The sequence below is a fragment of the Lissotriton vulgaris genome, chromosome 5 (genome assembly GCF_964263255.1).
Source record: "Lissotriton vulgaris chromosome 5, aLisVul1.2, whole genome shotgun sequence".
Classification (NCBI taxonomy): domain Eukaryota; kingdom Metazoa; phylum Chordata; class Amphibia; order Caudata; family Salamandridae; genus Lissotriton; species Lissotriton vulgaris.
Genome location: NC_141693.1, coordinates 113,067,116 through 113,079,663, shown reverse-complemented (window position 1 = coordinate 113,079,663; position 12,548 = coordinate 113,067,116). Strand labels below are relative to the sequence as shown.

Genomic DNA, 12,548 nt, shown 5'->3' with positions numbered 1-12,548 from the left:
CCAGTTACTGTACCAGAGTATGCCTGACCATCAGCGGCTTTGCCACATAACGCTTGCCAGGCCATTGCTGTGCCACAGAGTGCCTACTCATCATGTATTGTGCCCAAGTATCTTTGCCCACAGGCCCCATGGACCAGGTATGTATCATTTACCAGGTGATACATATGTAAAAGCATTGGTTATTCACATAGTAACCATGAATAACCAACTAGACATCTCAACTTCCATCATTATACCACCCGCCTGGCAGACTAGTACGACAAAGAAGCCAATATGGGATTAAAATTGGTTCTGGAAAAGGGATTTTGATAAGATGTCCTGATCAGGGGCACTCTCCCGTGTCAGTGGTTCGGGTTGCACTGCTGCTACAGACATTTCCCATCAGGTCAATGCAGCCCTCAAAGGTTAAGTAGTGACACTTACGCAGCGTGGGCACTGGCGTAGGGGCGGATTCCCCCGTTCCTCCTGGACTCTCCTCCAGCGTGCACCTCTGGTCGTCCATTCGATTGCTCTGAAATTTACTGAGTAGGTCGAAGAAGCATTCCTCATCAGATGGCGCCCGCTTGATTTTCTGCAAAAGTAAAAGACAGTGGCGCTGCATTAGCAAAGAGATATTTAGATGTTCTCAATGAGTAAACAAAGAAGGTATGTGTTGGCGGCTGGGGGACCGAGGTTGGACAGGCTTCAATTTTGTATATCGGGGTGCGGACACCACACTGGGATCTCCAACATGTATGCGGATGCTTGTGGTCTAGAACAGTGATACTGAAAGTACGGCTCGGGGCGCATGCGGCAGCCCTGACCTTTACATGCCCCCCTCCCCCGGTGACAGTAGCACTAGGCTTATATTTAATCGACTCAGCACTAACATAAAAAAGATTCTAAATAAATGGGCAAGATTATTAAAGTTAAAGAAAGGAAGAAACTAGGATATCCTGCACTGCTTAACTTTAGGAACACCTTCATTTTTTAAAAAAAACATTTTTATTGGTTTTAGTATTCATTACAAAAAGACAGTTGGCATAGGTAAATTTCAAGGTTACAGTTATCCAATAGTGTTTGTACAGGAGAAACATTTCTTTCTCAACTCCTTTTTCTATAAACGTTATCATTAGTACACACCCCCCCTCCCTCCAGATCTCTCAGTCCAGTTCAGAGTCATTGTCTGAGCTATCATTGTCTGATTCGGTAACTGGGTCACAAATATCCCCTCTGTATGTATTCCAGTTAGTCCATACTCTGGTCCATTTGCGAGGGCATTTCCTGTTTATATACACAGCTCTTTCTGTAATCATTGTCGTATCCATGTCTCTACACCAAGCCCCAAGGGATGGTAACTGAACACCTTCATTTTTAAAGACCTCTTGCAGCACATGTGAAAACATTTGAAGGTCTCTTCAAAGTTCAAAAAGTGTTTCATTAACATGCAGAAGAAGCATTGACATGCAAAGCAGAGCTTTGTTAAAGTCCCTTGCCTTCGGCTCGGGCCTTTAACGCTGCAGCGGGCCTTTAATAGCAGGTATAGCCATAAGGTTTTGTACAACACATGTCCTGAAGTGATGGATTTTGAGATCCTTCTATATGTAATAATGAAGAAAAAGGAGGTAAAGTGAAATAAAATAATTGCCTAGGATCACACAATTTGGTTAAGTATAAAAGCGGGATTGATCCCATGTTTTATGGTTTCACATTATGCAATTCAGCCACTAGATATACATGATATTCTTCCCCTACACCCAGCTTAGCCAACATTCACTAACCCCCCTCACACACACACAGCCAACCTTCTGGAATCAGTGTGGCCCTCGGTCACACCAAAAACCAAACTTTTGGGCACCCTGGGAACATATTTGTGAGTGCCCATGCTCTAGAAGGATGGCCAGGCTTTTAAGCATTGGAGCTCAGAGTTTGATCTATGCCAGATATCCTGCGTGAGTAAAGGCGTGTTGTTACGGTGCACAACATAGTCAGTTACGGCGAGCATTAGAAGCGGTAATTGGTTGGGAGCGATTTCAAAGGATTGGATTGATGGACGCCAGTTTCTTCGTCTTACCACATGACCTGATTTAATATTGGGTACTAGAGTCTTATTATGGAATAATTTAACACTACCCGTGGTGGTAGGTGCAAGAGACCGGTTGACCTCTATTTTATGAGGCAAAGGACGATACTGGTACCTCGGCTATTAAGAGGTTGAACACAGTTTATTGCTGGTAATGTTGTACTTGTTGCCCAAAGTCCTGAGGAGGCCTCAAACTGTTTGATAGGCCGAAATGCGTCGACAGTTACTATAATCCGACACCATACAAAAGTTGGAATTGATTTTGAAAAATCCTACGAGAGCTTTGCAAAAATAAGAAGCATGAAGATACTTTAGCTGCCTAAGCTCTATAATTATATGGTGATTGTGTTAAAGGAATTAAGGTTACAAAAGATAATGCCATAAATTTCCTTATGTAAAAAATTGGGCTTCAGTCTACCCCAAATAATTGGATTTTGTAAAGGTGTGGTTGCCGTGCGTCACACTTTTGTTTTGTTGCACATTGTAAATATTGTGTATAAATATATGATGTTTGTATATAAATGTGTATAAAAAGAAAAAATGGAAAGAACTGATAATAAGATTCAGTGAAAAGTACAATTGGTTAACTAAAAACGAGTATACTAAACCAACTTTTTGTGTCTGTGTATAATTTTGTTGGTATAAATGTTTCTGATAGCAATTCGATGAACAAAGAATACTATGTGGTAGATTCATTCTGGTGGAAATTAATAACCATGGATGGATAATTTATAGTGACTGTCTTCAGCTAGAAGGTTCCTTAAAAGAAACACCAGAGGCATCATTGTATTTATTTTGAGATATCCTGGATAGCCACAACCTATTTGATCAATTTCCAAACAGATCATGAAATGCATATACAGATCTCATGTTGGTATTGTGAACATCAAATAAGCATTGGCACTTCAGAAATCAATGGCCGAGGACTTCATGTTAGGTCAGAGTGAGATCACACTGCGTGCACAGTCTCATGGGAGGGCTGTGAGGCTCCGGGATTCTGGGAGCGTTTACCCAGGTGGAGATATTCAAACCTGGCTGTACATAAGGCCAAACTCTTGAATCCTGGGGCTCCTTGCATAAGGCTTTAGCTCCAGGGGCCACAACGTGCCTGGGGAGCAGCTCTTTGTCCGTGGGGGGAGCATCGCCAACCAGCAGCTCCAACTGCCCATTAAACCCTCACCTCGAGTCCGCTGTCTGGCCATCGTTTCTGGTAACCCCTTTAGCACCAGAGCACAAACTGCAGGGTGCAAGGGGCACAGACATACCAGGAGTGGAACAGGAATCCAAGGGTTGGCACAGGAATCCAAGGGCTGGAACAGGGATCGAAGGGCTGGCACTGGAATCCAAGGGATGGCACAGTCATACCAGGGCTGGCGCAGAAATCCAAGGGCTGGCACTGGAATACAAGGGCTGGTACAATCATACCAGGCCTGGCAAAGTCATACCATACCTGGCACAGTCATACCAGGCCTGGCACAGTCATACCAGGGCTGGTACATGAATCCAAGGGCTGGCACACGAATCCAAGGGCTGGCACAGGCATATCATGGCTGGCACAGGAATTCAAGGGTTGGCACAGGCATACCAGGGCTGCCACAGGAATCCAAGGGATGGCACTGAAATTCTAGGGCTGGCCATAAATCCAAGGGCTGGCACAAGCATACCAGGGCTGGCGCAGGAATCCAAGGGCTGGCACTGGAATCCACGGGCTGGCACTGAAATCCTAGGGCTGCCCATGAATCCAAGGGCTGGTACAGTCATACTAGGGCTAGCACAGTCATACCAGGGTTGGCACATGAATCCACGTGCTGGCACAGGAATCCAAGGACTAGTACTGGAATCCAAGGGCTGGCACCAACATAGCATGGCTGGCACAGGAATCCAAGGGTTGGCACAGGCATACCAGGGCTGCCACAGGAATCCAAAGGCTGGCACTGGAAATCAAGGGCGGGCACTGAATCCAAGGGCTGACACAGTCATATCAGGGCTGGCGCAGGAATCCAAGGGCTGGTACAATCATACCAGGCCTGGCACAGTCATACCAGGCCTGGCACAGTTATACCAGGGCTGGTACATGAATCCAAGGGCTGGCAGAGGCATATCAGGGTTGGCACATGTATCCAAGGCCTGGCACAGGCATATCATGGCTGGCACATGAATCCAAGGGCTGCACAGGCATATCATGGCTGACACATGAATCCAAGGGCTGGCACTGAAATTCAATGGCTGGCACATGAATCCAAGGGCTGGCACTGGAATCCAAGGGCTGGTACTGGAATCCAAGGGCTGGCACAGTCATACCAGGTCTGGCACAGTCATACCAGGGCTGGCACATGAATCCAAGTTCTGGCATAGGCATACCAGGGCTGGCACTGGAATCCAAGGGCTGGCAGAGGCATATCAGGGCTGGCACATGAATCCAAGGGCTGGCACGGGCGTATCATGGCTGGCACATGAATCCAAGGGCTGGCACTGGAATCCAAGGGCTGGTACTGGAATCCAAGGGCTGGTACTGGAATCTAAGGGCTGGTACTGGAATCCAAGGGCTGGCACTGGAATCCAAGGGCTTGAACAGACATATCAGACATATCATGGGTGGCACAGGAATCCATAGCCTGGGACAGGCATATCATGGCTGACACAGGAATCCAAGGGCTGGCAATGGAATCCAAAGGCTGGCACAAGCATTTCAGTACTGGCAAAGGAATCCAAGGGCTGGCACAGGCAAACCAGGGCTGGCACAGGAATACAAAGGCTGGAACAGGAATACAAGGGCTGGCACAGGCATATCATGGCTGGCACAGGAATACAAGGGCTGGCACATGCATAATTAATAAATACATATACATGTAGTGGCGCAAAGCTTTTCTCGGGAGTCAGCCTGCCTTACCAGCCTACTCTTTACTCCACCTCAGGGCTCTTCCTTCCACCAGCCCACACTTCCTCCTTAACCCCTGACTCTTGCAGTGTCCCCCACCCCCGCTGGCACTCTTTCCAGTGTTTCTCTTGCTTCTTCTTGCTTCCTTTCTGCCTTCCTCTCGCTCTGGGTTAAAGTCTGATGATAAAAATCCTAATTCTCAAAAATCACTTAGTTCACCCGCTCCAACTTCCTTAGGTAAGGATAGAGCGGCAAGAAGGCAATCTGGCAGCAATCCAGTTTGTTTAATAGTTTATTTTGTATACAGCTGTTGTCAACCAGCTGTGCGCTCATCTGTTTATTTGACTATTTTTAGGAATTCTTTGCCAATTGAAGGGGAGTCTATCTTGGCTGCTGAACCTACAGCCCTGGGTTTTAAGCCGGCTTTTGGAGTGTAATCAAAAAGTGTGTCATTCTGGTTCAATTATGTCAACTCCCTCTGCCTGAAGTTATAAACATGTGTAATGTAAATAGGTCAAAACTAACAGGGCAGCGAGCTGTCCAGTAATGTCTCAATCACACGTTCACACAGCCCTTCCCCATTAGAAGCTGGATTCTGTGATTCCACACACTTTACATTTCTGTGTACAGCATCTCATGTCAAGATCCTTCTACCCCCATAAAAGTGTTCTCCATAAAGTGCTCTGCTGTCCCCTGACACAGTGTTGGCACTTTATCAAGTACTACAAAAAAGGTTTCAAATAAGTGATTTCTTCTAAACATATACTCTGTAAGCAAAAACGTTTTAAGGCATGGGCAAAGTGGGCTCTGTCCCAGGGCCCCTGCCTTTCAGCCGCCCCTCGACCCCACCATAGAGCCAGCTCTGTTCAGCAGAGAGTCTTTCCCAGATGACCAAGAATAATTCTTAAAGAGATTGTTTTTTAAATAATATTTTCCTTTAATTTATTTTTAATGTGAGTGATGTGTAAGAATCTATTACATATTACAGACATTTGGTATGGAAATGTGTTTATGTTTCATGCAGCATCCATTAACCCCTTGTATGCTGATGACGGAACCGCTCCATCATCAGTTGCGGTGGCGCTGTGCTGATGACAGAGCGGTTCCGTTATGGCCCGCCCGCCGCTCATGCGCGGCGCGAATTCCGCGCCTGCGCTGAGCGTTCTATTGAGCGGGCGGGGCCATGACGGAACCGCTCCGTCATAAGCACAGCGCAACCGACGCTGGTGACGGAGCGGTTCCGTCACCAGCATGCGCCCGCCGCTCTTCCGCCCCGCCGCCGCAGTGAAGGGGTTAAAAAAGTTATTTTAGATTAAAACAGGACATCATGTATGAGAAATTGTAGGTTGCCACAGAGATTATTTGCAGCCATATTAATGAGCTGCTGCTGTGATACAACATTGAAAACACACCTTACTATCCCTGGAGATTAGATGCAAACACATTTAGAATTTGCACAAGTGTGCCTGTGCAATGTCCGTGACCTGGCCAAAGAGCTGACATTGGACCATAAATTCAAAGCATTTCCGAGCAGGGGCTCCTAAGCATGTTTGGCCCAGAGCCCCCAAAATCCTTAAGATGTCCTTGTCTGTAAGAGAGTAATAATGTGGTATATGTGATTAGAAATTAAGCAAATCATGCAAATTCTATTAGAGGACAAAAGTTTCCACCAATCCCTGTTATTTCTGCAGTCATCTCTTTCTCAAGAATCCTCAGGACCTTTTAGCTATTAGCAGATGTTCAGCACAAGCCACTGCTACATCAAGGCCAAACAAGCAGCTGGCTCACTGCATCATCACTAATGGCCATAAGAAGGCGCCAGATTTAAAAAGTAGCTTAAAAAATACCTGGTTGCTAGTGGAGCTGGAGTGCCCAAACAACAAAATGTAATTTTGCCTGCGGGTCTGAAATTTATTGAGCCGGATCTGGTTCTCTGCCAACGCATTTTCAATGCCATGAGCCAAAACCCTAAAAAGTTGGTACATAAAAGTCTAATCTAAATTAAAGCACTGCATGCAATCCTTCTTTAAACTAAACTGGTAATGTCATTGATTTCTTTTTCTAGTTATTTCAATTCACTCAATATCATAGTTTTTAAAAAAATCCATCATGTTTATATGCCCATTTCTTTTAATATCTCATTCAAAGAAATGAATTATTGATGAAAACTGCACACAAAAACTCGCTTAGCTGCACTTAAATTACAAGACAAGCCCCATACGGGCCCAGATGTTTCCAAGTATAGACTGAAGCAATATTGGGCTCATTGTTTCCCTTACAAGGTTACAAATGCTGCAGAGTGTGTGGAACAAGGTAGCTACAATCGGCCTGGTTCACAAAGAGTTTTTGTCGAAGATGCAAATTTGCTCCCACATGAGTTGCCGAAGTTCAGATGAAACTTCTGACTTTCAGAAGATTAACAAAGTATCCTAAAAGCACTCATGGAAATCGAGGTCGTTGTAGATTTCCAGGTGTGTGCTCATTCTGAAACGTACACATACAAACTTCAGCAAGCTGTGCAAATGTGAGCCACATTTACATTTATGCATTGAAGACACCTTTGCATAGATTATGTTGTGAGTTGGTGCGCCTTACTCTGGTTGTAACCCTAACATATTTGTGATTTCCAAGAGTAAGTCAGGATTACTTCAAGAGTAAGTGAGAAAAAATATCTTTGTCAAAGGGCCCTCAGTCTCTTTGTTTCTCCACTGTGGATGGAGGAGCTTGCTCTAACGCGCTTATTACACAAGGGGGTGCAGAAATCAGGTCCTTGCATGGAAGAAGATGAGAGTGTAGGAGTATGGACGGGGTCTAAACGTGAATCACCACAATCAGGGGCGCAGCAGACGTATTGCCACGTCTTGAAAGCAGACTCCATGTAATCAGGGACTTTGCTTCGATTTGTGCCACGTCTGCTGACAGATGTTCGGTTCCTGTGCCTCCTTTCCACCCCTCTCTCTCTTTTACTCTCTCCCTGATCCTGGATCCCAAGTCAGCGGAAGTGAGAACTGGTGTTCTTAGGTGTAGGCAGTCTCATTGCCCCGTGTGCTTCTGGGAACACTGACTCGCCTGGAGTAGAGACTCCCATCCACCCCCTCAGGATGCAGAAAGTCAATATATCTGTGCGTTGGGTGGTCCTCAGCCAGCTGTCACCTACAACTGATTGCATTCACACACCAGAGCGAGAGCGGATTTGTCAAATAAAAAGTGCACAGTGTGCACGTGTGAAGTTGTGTTGTATTGAGTACATATCGAAAAGGCCAAGCAAGCGATGCGGCTTTTACACGCCAAATGATCCCACTCGGAAAGAAGTCAATGGCCAACAGAACCCATTGAGCGCCATAAGACTCCCTGCAGGGCCTTTAAAAGATGGGGAGGAGGGAGCATTGGGCTCCAGGTCTGCGCGCTTACCAAGGAGCCGCCCTTCTTCTCCAACGAGTGAAGTAGTGTGGCTCACTGGTTAGAGGCGGCAGACCCGAGAGCTGAGGACGGCCCGGGACCAGGGTTCGATTCCCGGCGCGGCAGGTTTCTGGATCAGGGTCAGCGGACTCGATAATTCTCTCGCCTCGGTGCCCACTCTGATCAGCGATCACACTCGGCAACCCTGGGCATTAGCTTGCCTCATCTTCACTAACGGCCCCACCAGACCGCCGGGGATGCCTGGTCTCACCCTGGAGATACCCATTAAGGGACCATCTCTCAGGGAAGCCAGGAAGGGTTTCGCAGTGGTCGAAGCGCCTTGGGACCCAACGAGTAAGTAGTGCGGTATATAAATGCCTATACATTTACATTTACATTAACGTTTATTTGTGCACGTGCAGTTGCAGGCAAACGTATCACCTTCAATATTAAAGAGGCAGCCTATGTGGCCAGACTACTAGATGGCGACAGACACATGGTTTTCTCCTTCACTGGAGTACATTACTTTTTATTAGTTAGAAGCGTGCTTACAGCGTCTGACAAAAACGGGCGAAGCTTCCGGGGGTCCCGCATCACATGTTGCCCCAGGCCTCGTAAAAACATTGACACGATAGAGTGACTGTGCTGGGTGAACTTTACAAACTGGGTAAGTCGGACTGGTAGAGCAACCTCTGAGGGCGGCCCCTTCCCGCAGGGAGGATGGAGTGAGAGCTGGAGTCGCAGGAGAGAGCTTGACTGAGGGAGTAACTCGGTTTTTGGAGATTTTTTCGCTCTTTGTGCATAGCTCATGTATTGATAATGGATGGCAGAGGGGTACTCTGCAAGGCTCATCTCAATTCCTGACAGCCATTTATGCTAAGACTCACCCCAAGGCTTGGACCCAAAGCGGGAAATAAACCGTGTTGCAGTTCACATGATAACTAGTACATGGCAGTCAACTGGCCCATTGTGAGGATGACCATAACCAGACCTAGTTACCGTTACCCAGCACAAATCATGCAAGTGGTATATAGTTGTGCCTTTTCCCTTAATAGGCATGAGCTTGAGAGCCCCAGAAGCCAGGACTGGCGATAGTCACCGGGCGGCAGTACTTTAATGTACTGATGTTGACCTGTGGACTATGGACCACACATTTCCTGAGAATTGTTGCTGCTTTACATTTATTTCAAGATGCAAACCTACAAAAAATGCAAGCCTCCACACCCTTGCTCCAAAGCTGCGTGTCTTGTTTAAGGCATAAGGTACACGTGTTCATGTTGACATGCTGAACCCTTGTGTTTTTGAATGCTGAACCCTTGTATTTTAGAATATATCTTTATTTTTCTCTCTTGTCATTTAGTTGTCTTTATCCATCTCCTCTTCTCTTTCTGAGATGTCCGTACTCTCATGAATGATCGCTTTTTGTGTCTAACCACAGTGAGGGGCCTGTTTATAGCTATCATTTCAAAACACAGAGCAGTAAATTCTAGGTGTAGTCCAGCCAAATTGCAGCTCACATGAAAATAATCTCTGCTGCTGCACAAAATGACTAACTTTCCGCAGTCGATGATATTTTTAGGAAAGGGCGTAGGAAGGGTCTGCCCGTCGCAGCCTGAGATCCACTGTGAAGCTGAACTTGACCAATCTCTCACTCATCGACGACAAGCATGAATGGAGCATGCCAAGGTGAGAACCAGCCTCAAAGGGTGGCAGCGGCAGGAGAGGATGATTCTGTAGGGGAACGCTCTTTTGGAGTCGGTCTACCTTATCTTGTTAAGAGGGAGGAGACACAGGCTAGAGAGAGCTCTCCGAAGAGCGTGATGATGAAAACCCCAACAGATTCAGGGGTCCCCTTTTGGAACCTAAGGGAGATGCGGTGTCAAATCACAGAATGGGGCAAGTGCCTTTCTTAGGAGCTTCATGCACATCTACAGAGGCCAAATTCAGAAGGCAGATGGAGGATTCTCCACTCTTGCCGAGTGCCTTCGTGCAGTGCACTCACTTCGAAAGATCTGTGGGAAGTCTTAGCACCCATGCACATTACCCACCATCAAAGGACTTTCTCCTCCTGCTTGGATTCTTGTCTTGGTATGCATGGATGGAGCTGTCCCGGGAAGCGGTGTGGTGTTCATCCATTGTAAGGTCAGTTGATGGTGCCACCGCCAAGAGAAGCAAGATGAAAATCACAGGTCACAAGGCTTGTAACAGTGCACAGGAGGTTGGACCGATTTAAGAATTTATTGTTCTGATCTTTGCAGAGTAAATCGTCGTCTACCCTACACCACAATAACACGCGAACAAGGATGATTGCGGTCATTGCAAGGATGCAAGAAGGTGTCCACCTTGAGGTGCCACCTGGGAAGGAGATCCCATCCACTCACTGAATGCTCTTTTCGTTAACCTCCAGGACATGGCGGTGAGAGAATCCATCCAAAGAATAGCCTAGATACATATAAAGTCTGTCATATCCAAATTCTTTCTACGCTGGCGTCTCCTTGCACTATGTCCATTATCGAGCGGACTTACTCTCTCTGGTAGAGCTCTTGGACAAATACGGGCAGGCCTCCCATCCTTTACAGTAGGTTTGTCCTGTGTCGATACTGACGCATACATATTATTATTATTATTATAATTGCATTTATTGAGCGCGCAGCTACCCGGAGGTTTCCCGGCGCTAGTGAACAAACAAAAGGTAAGGTAAGCTGAGACGGATTGAGCACACATTTTAAGAATTAAAAAGCCAGGTCTTAATTCCCCTGCGGAATTTAAGATAGCAGATTTCGGATCGCAGGGGTTGAGGCATGGAGTTCCATAGGGAAGGTGCTAGCAGCACAAACGAGCGACCGCCCATTTTGGCTCTGTTAAAGCGCGGGATTTGAAAGTTATTTTGCATAGAGGATCTCAGAGTGCGGGTAGGGACATAATCCTGTACCAAGGAGGACAGGTATTTCGGGGCTTTGCCAGATTTGATATGATGCATTATGCAGAGAGCTTTAAATTTCACTCGGCTCTCAATGCGCAGCCAGTGCAGCTTTTGGACGGCGACCGAGGACCTGGCAGGCAGATTACAGATGAGGCGAGCTGCCATGTTCTGAACCACCTGTAATTTCTTGGTGACCTCCTTGCAGGCACCCAGAAGAAGAATGTTCTCCGGTTGTCCATCCGTGAAGTGACAAGGGCCTGGACTACGGTCCTCAGGGTGTCAGCTGGAAGCATCCACGTGATCTTTCTCAGCCACCTTACGATGGTAGTGCAGGTGGCTGAGACTTTTACCACATGTTGCTTCATTGACAACTGGTTGTCAAGGAGGACCCCAAGGTCCTCCTTGACAACCAGTATAGATCATAGATTTACTTCGTTAAGCGGAAGATAATATAATAAAAGCAGACAATCATTAGGAGCAGGAGCTTAAAATAGTGAAAGACTACAGCAGCTAATCTGATTGGACAGGGCCAAATCATAGCTAGTGAGACAGATGAGGTCCGAGGTCCTATACGTTAAAACAGTGATGCACAACAATGGTCCAGGATGGACGATAAATGGCAGGATATCCAAGCCAGGTAGATATATGTGCAATGTACCCGAATGAGAACCAGTTCCATATTCACCGGTTATCCTGAAATCTGGAACAACGGAACAACTCAGCCCTCCTAGGTCTACCTTTGACAATCATAAGTTATCATGAAAGAATACATTAGAGTGATCTAATAGTTTACAAGATAAAGTTGGGCCAAAGGAAACTGAGGTCTAGCCTGGTAATCTTTAGAACACAGCATCATTTGTTGATTCATCAGGTTTGCCCCATATTGTGCCATTTGTTGTATTTAATCCTAACACATAGTTTTCTGCCCCACACAGTTAGGGCACGGGTATGCCCTGAACCCTAAGCAGTGAAGGTACCATCCCTCACTTACACGGTGGCCAACACTGTACTCGTGGCAACCATATCAGACAATATTTTAGGTACCTCGATAAAAAAAGGAGCTAGACATCCTTCAATAACATCTTTGGAACCGGGACTGTGTTGGGTGACACTTACTCTGGAGGGGGTAAACCGGCTAGCAGGCACACACTAGGCGCTATATCAATGAGGACAAATTACCCCGTCACAGCTCTTTTGAGCCCATTCAGCAGAGATCATGTCGGACTACACTAACACTAACCTCTTACTAATCAGATGCATCCAGTTATGAAATGCTTGGCTTCCAG

At 46.4% G+C, this 12,548-nt stretch overlaps 1 protein-coding gene across 2 annotated transcripts in view; it reads right to left on the bottom strand.

Moving 5' to 3' along the window:
* GPSM1 (G protein signaling modulator 1) overlaps positions 1-12,548 on the bottom strand; it is a 727,733-nt gene that overhangs the window by 16,425 nt on the left and 698,760 nt on the right. For both annotated transcript variants that reach the window (XM_086921016.1, XM_086921015.1), the window contains exon 12: positions 424-571. In XM_086921016.1, the coding sequence (XP_086777142.1) occupies positions 424-571 (148 nt within the window). The remainder of the gene's footprint in view (positions 1-423; positions 572-12,548) is intronic.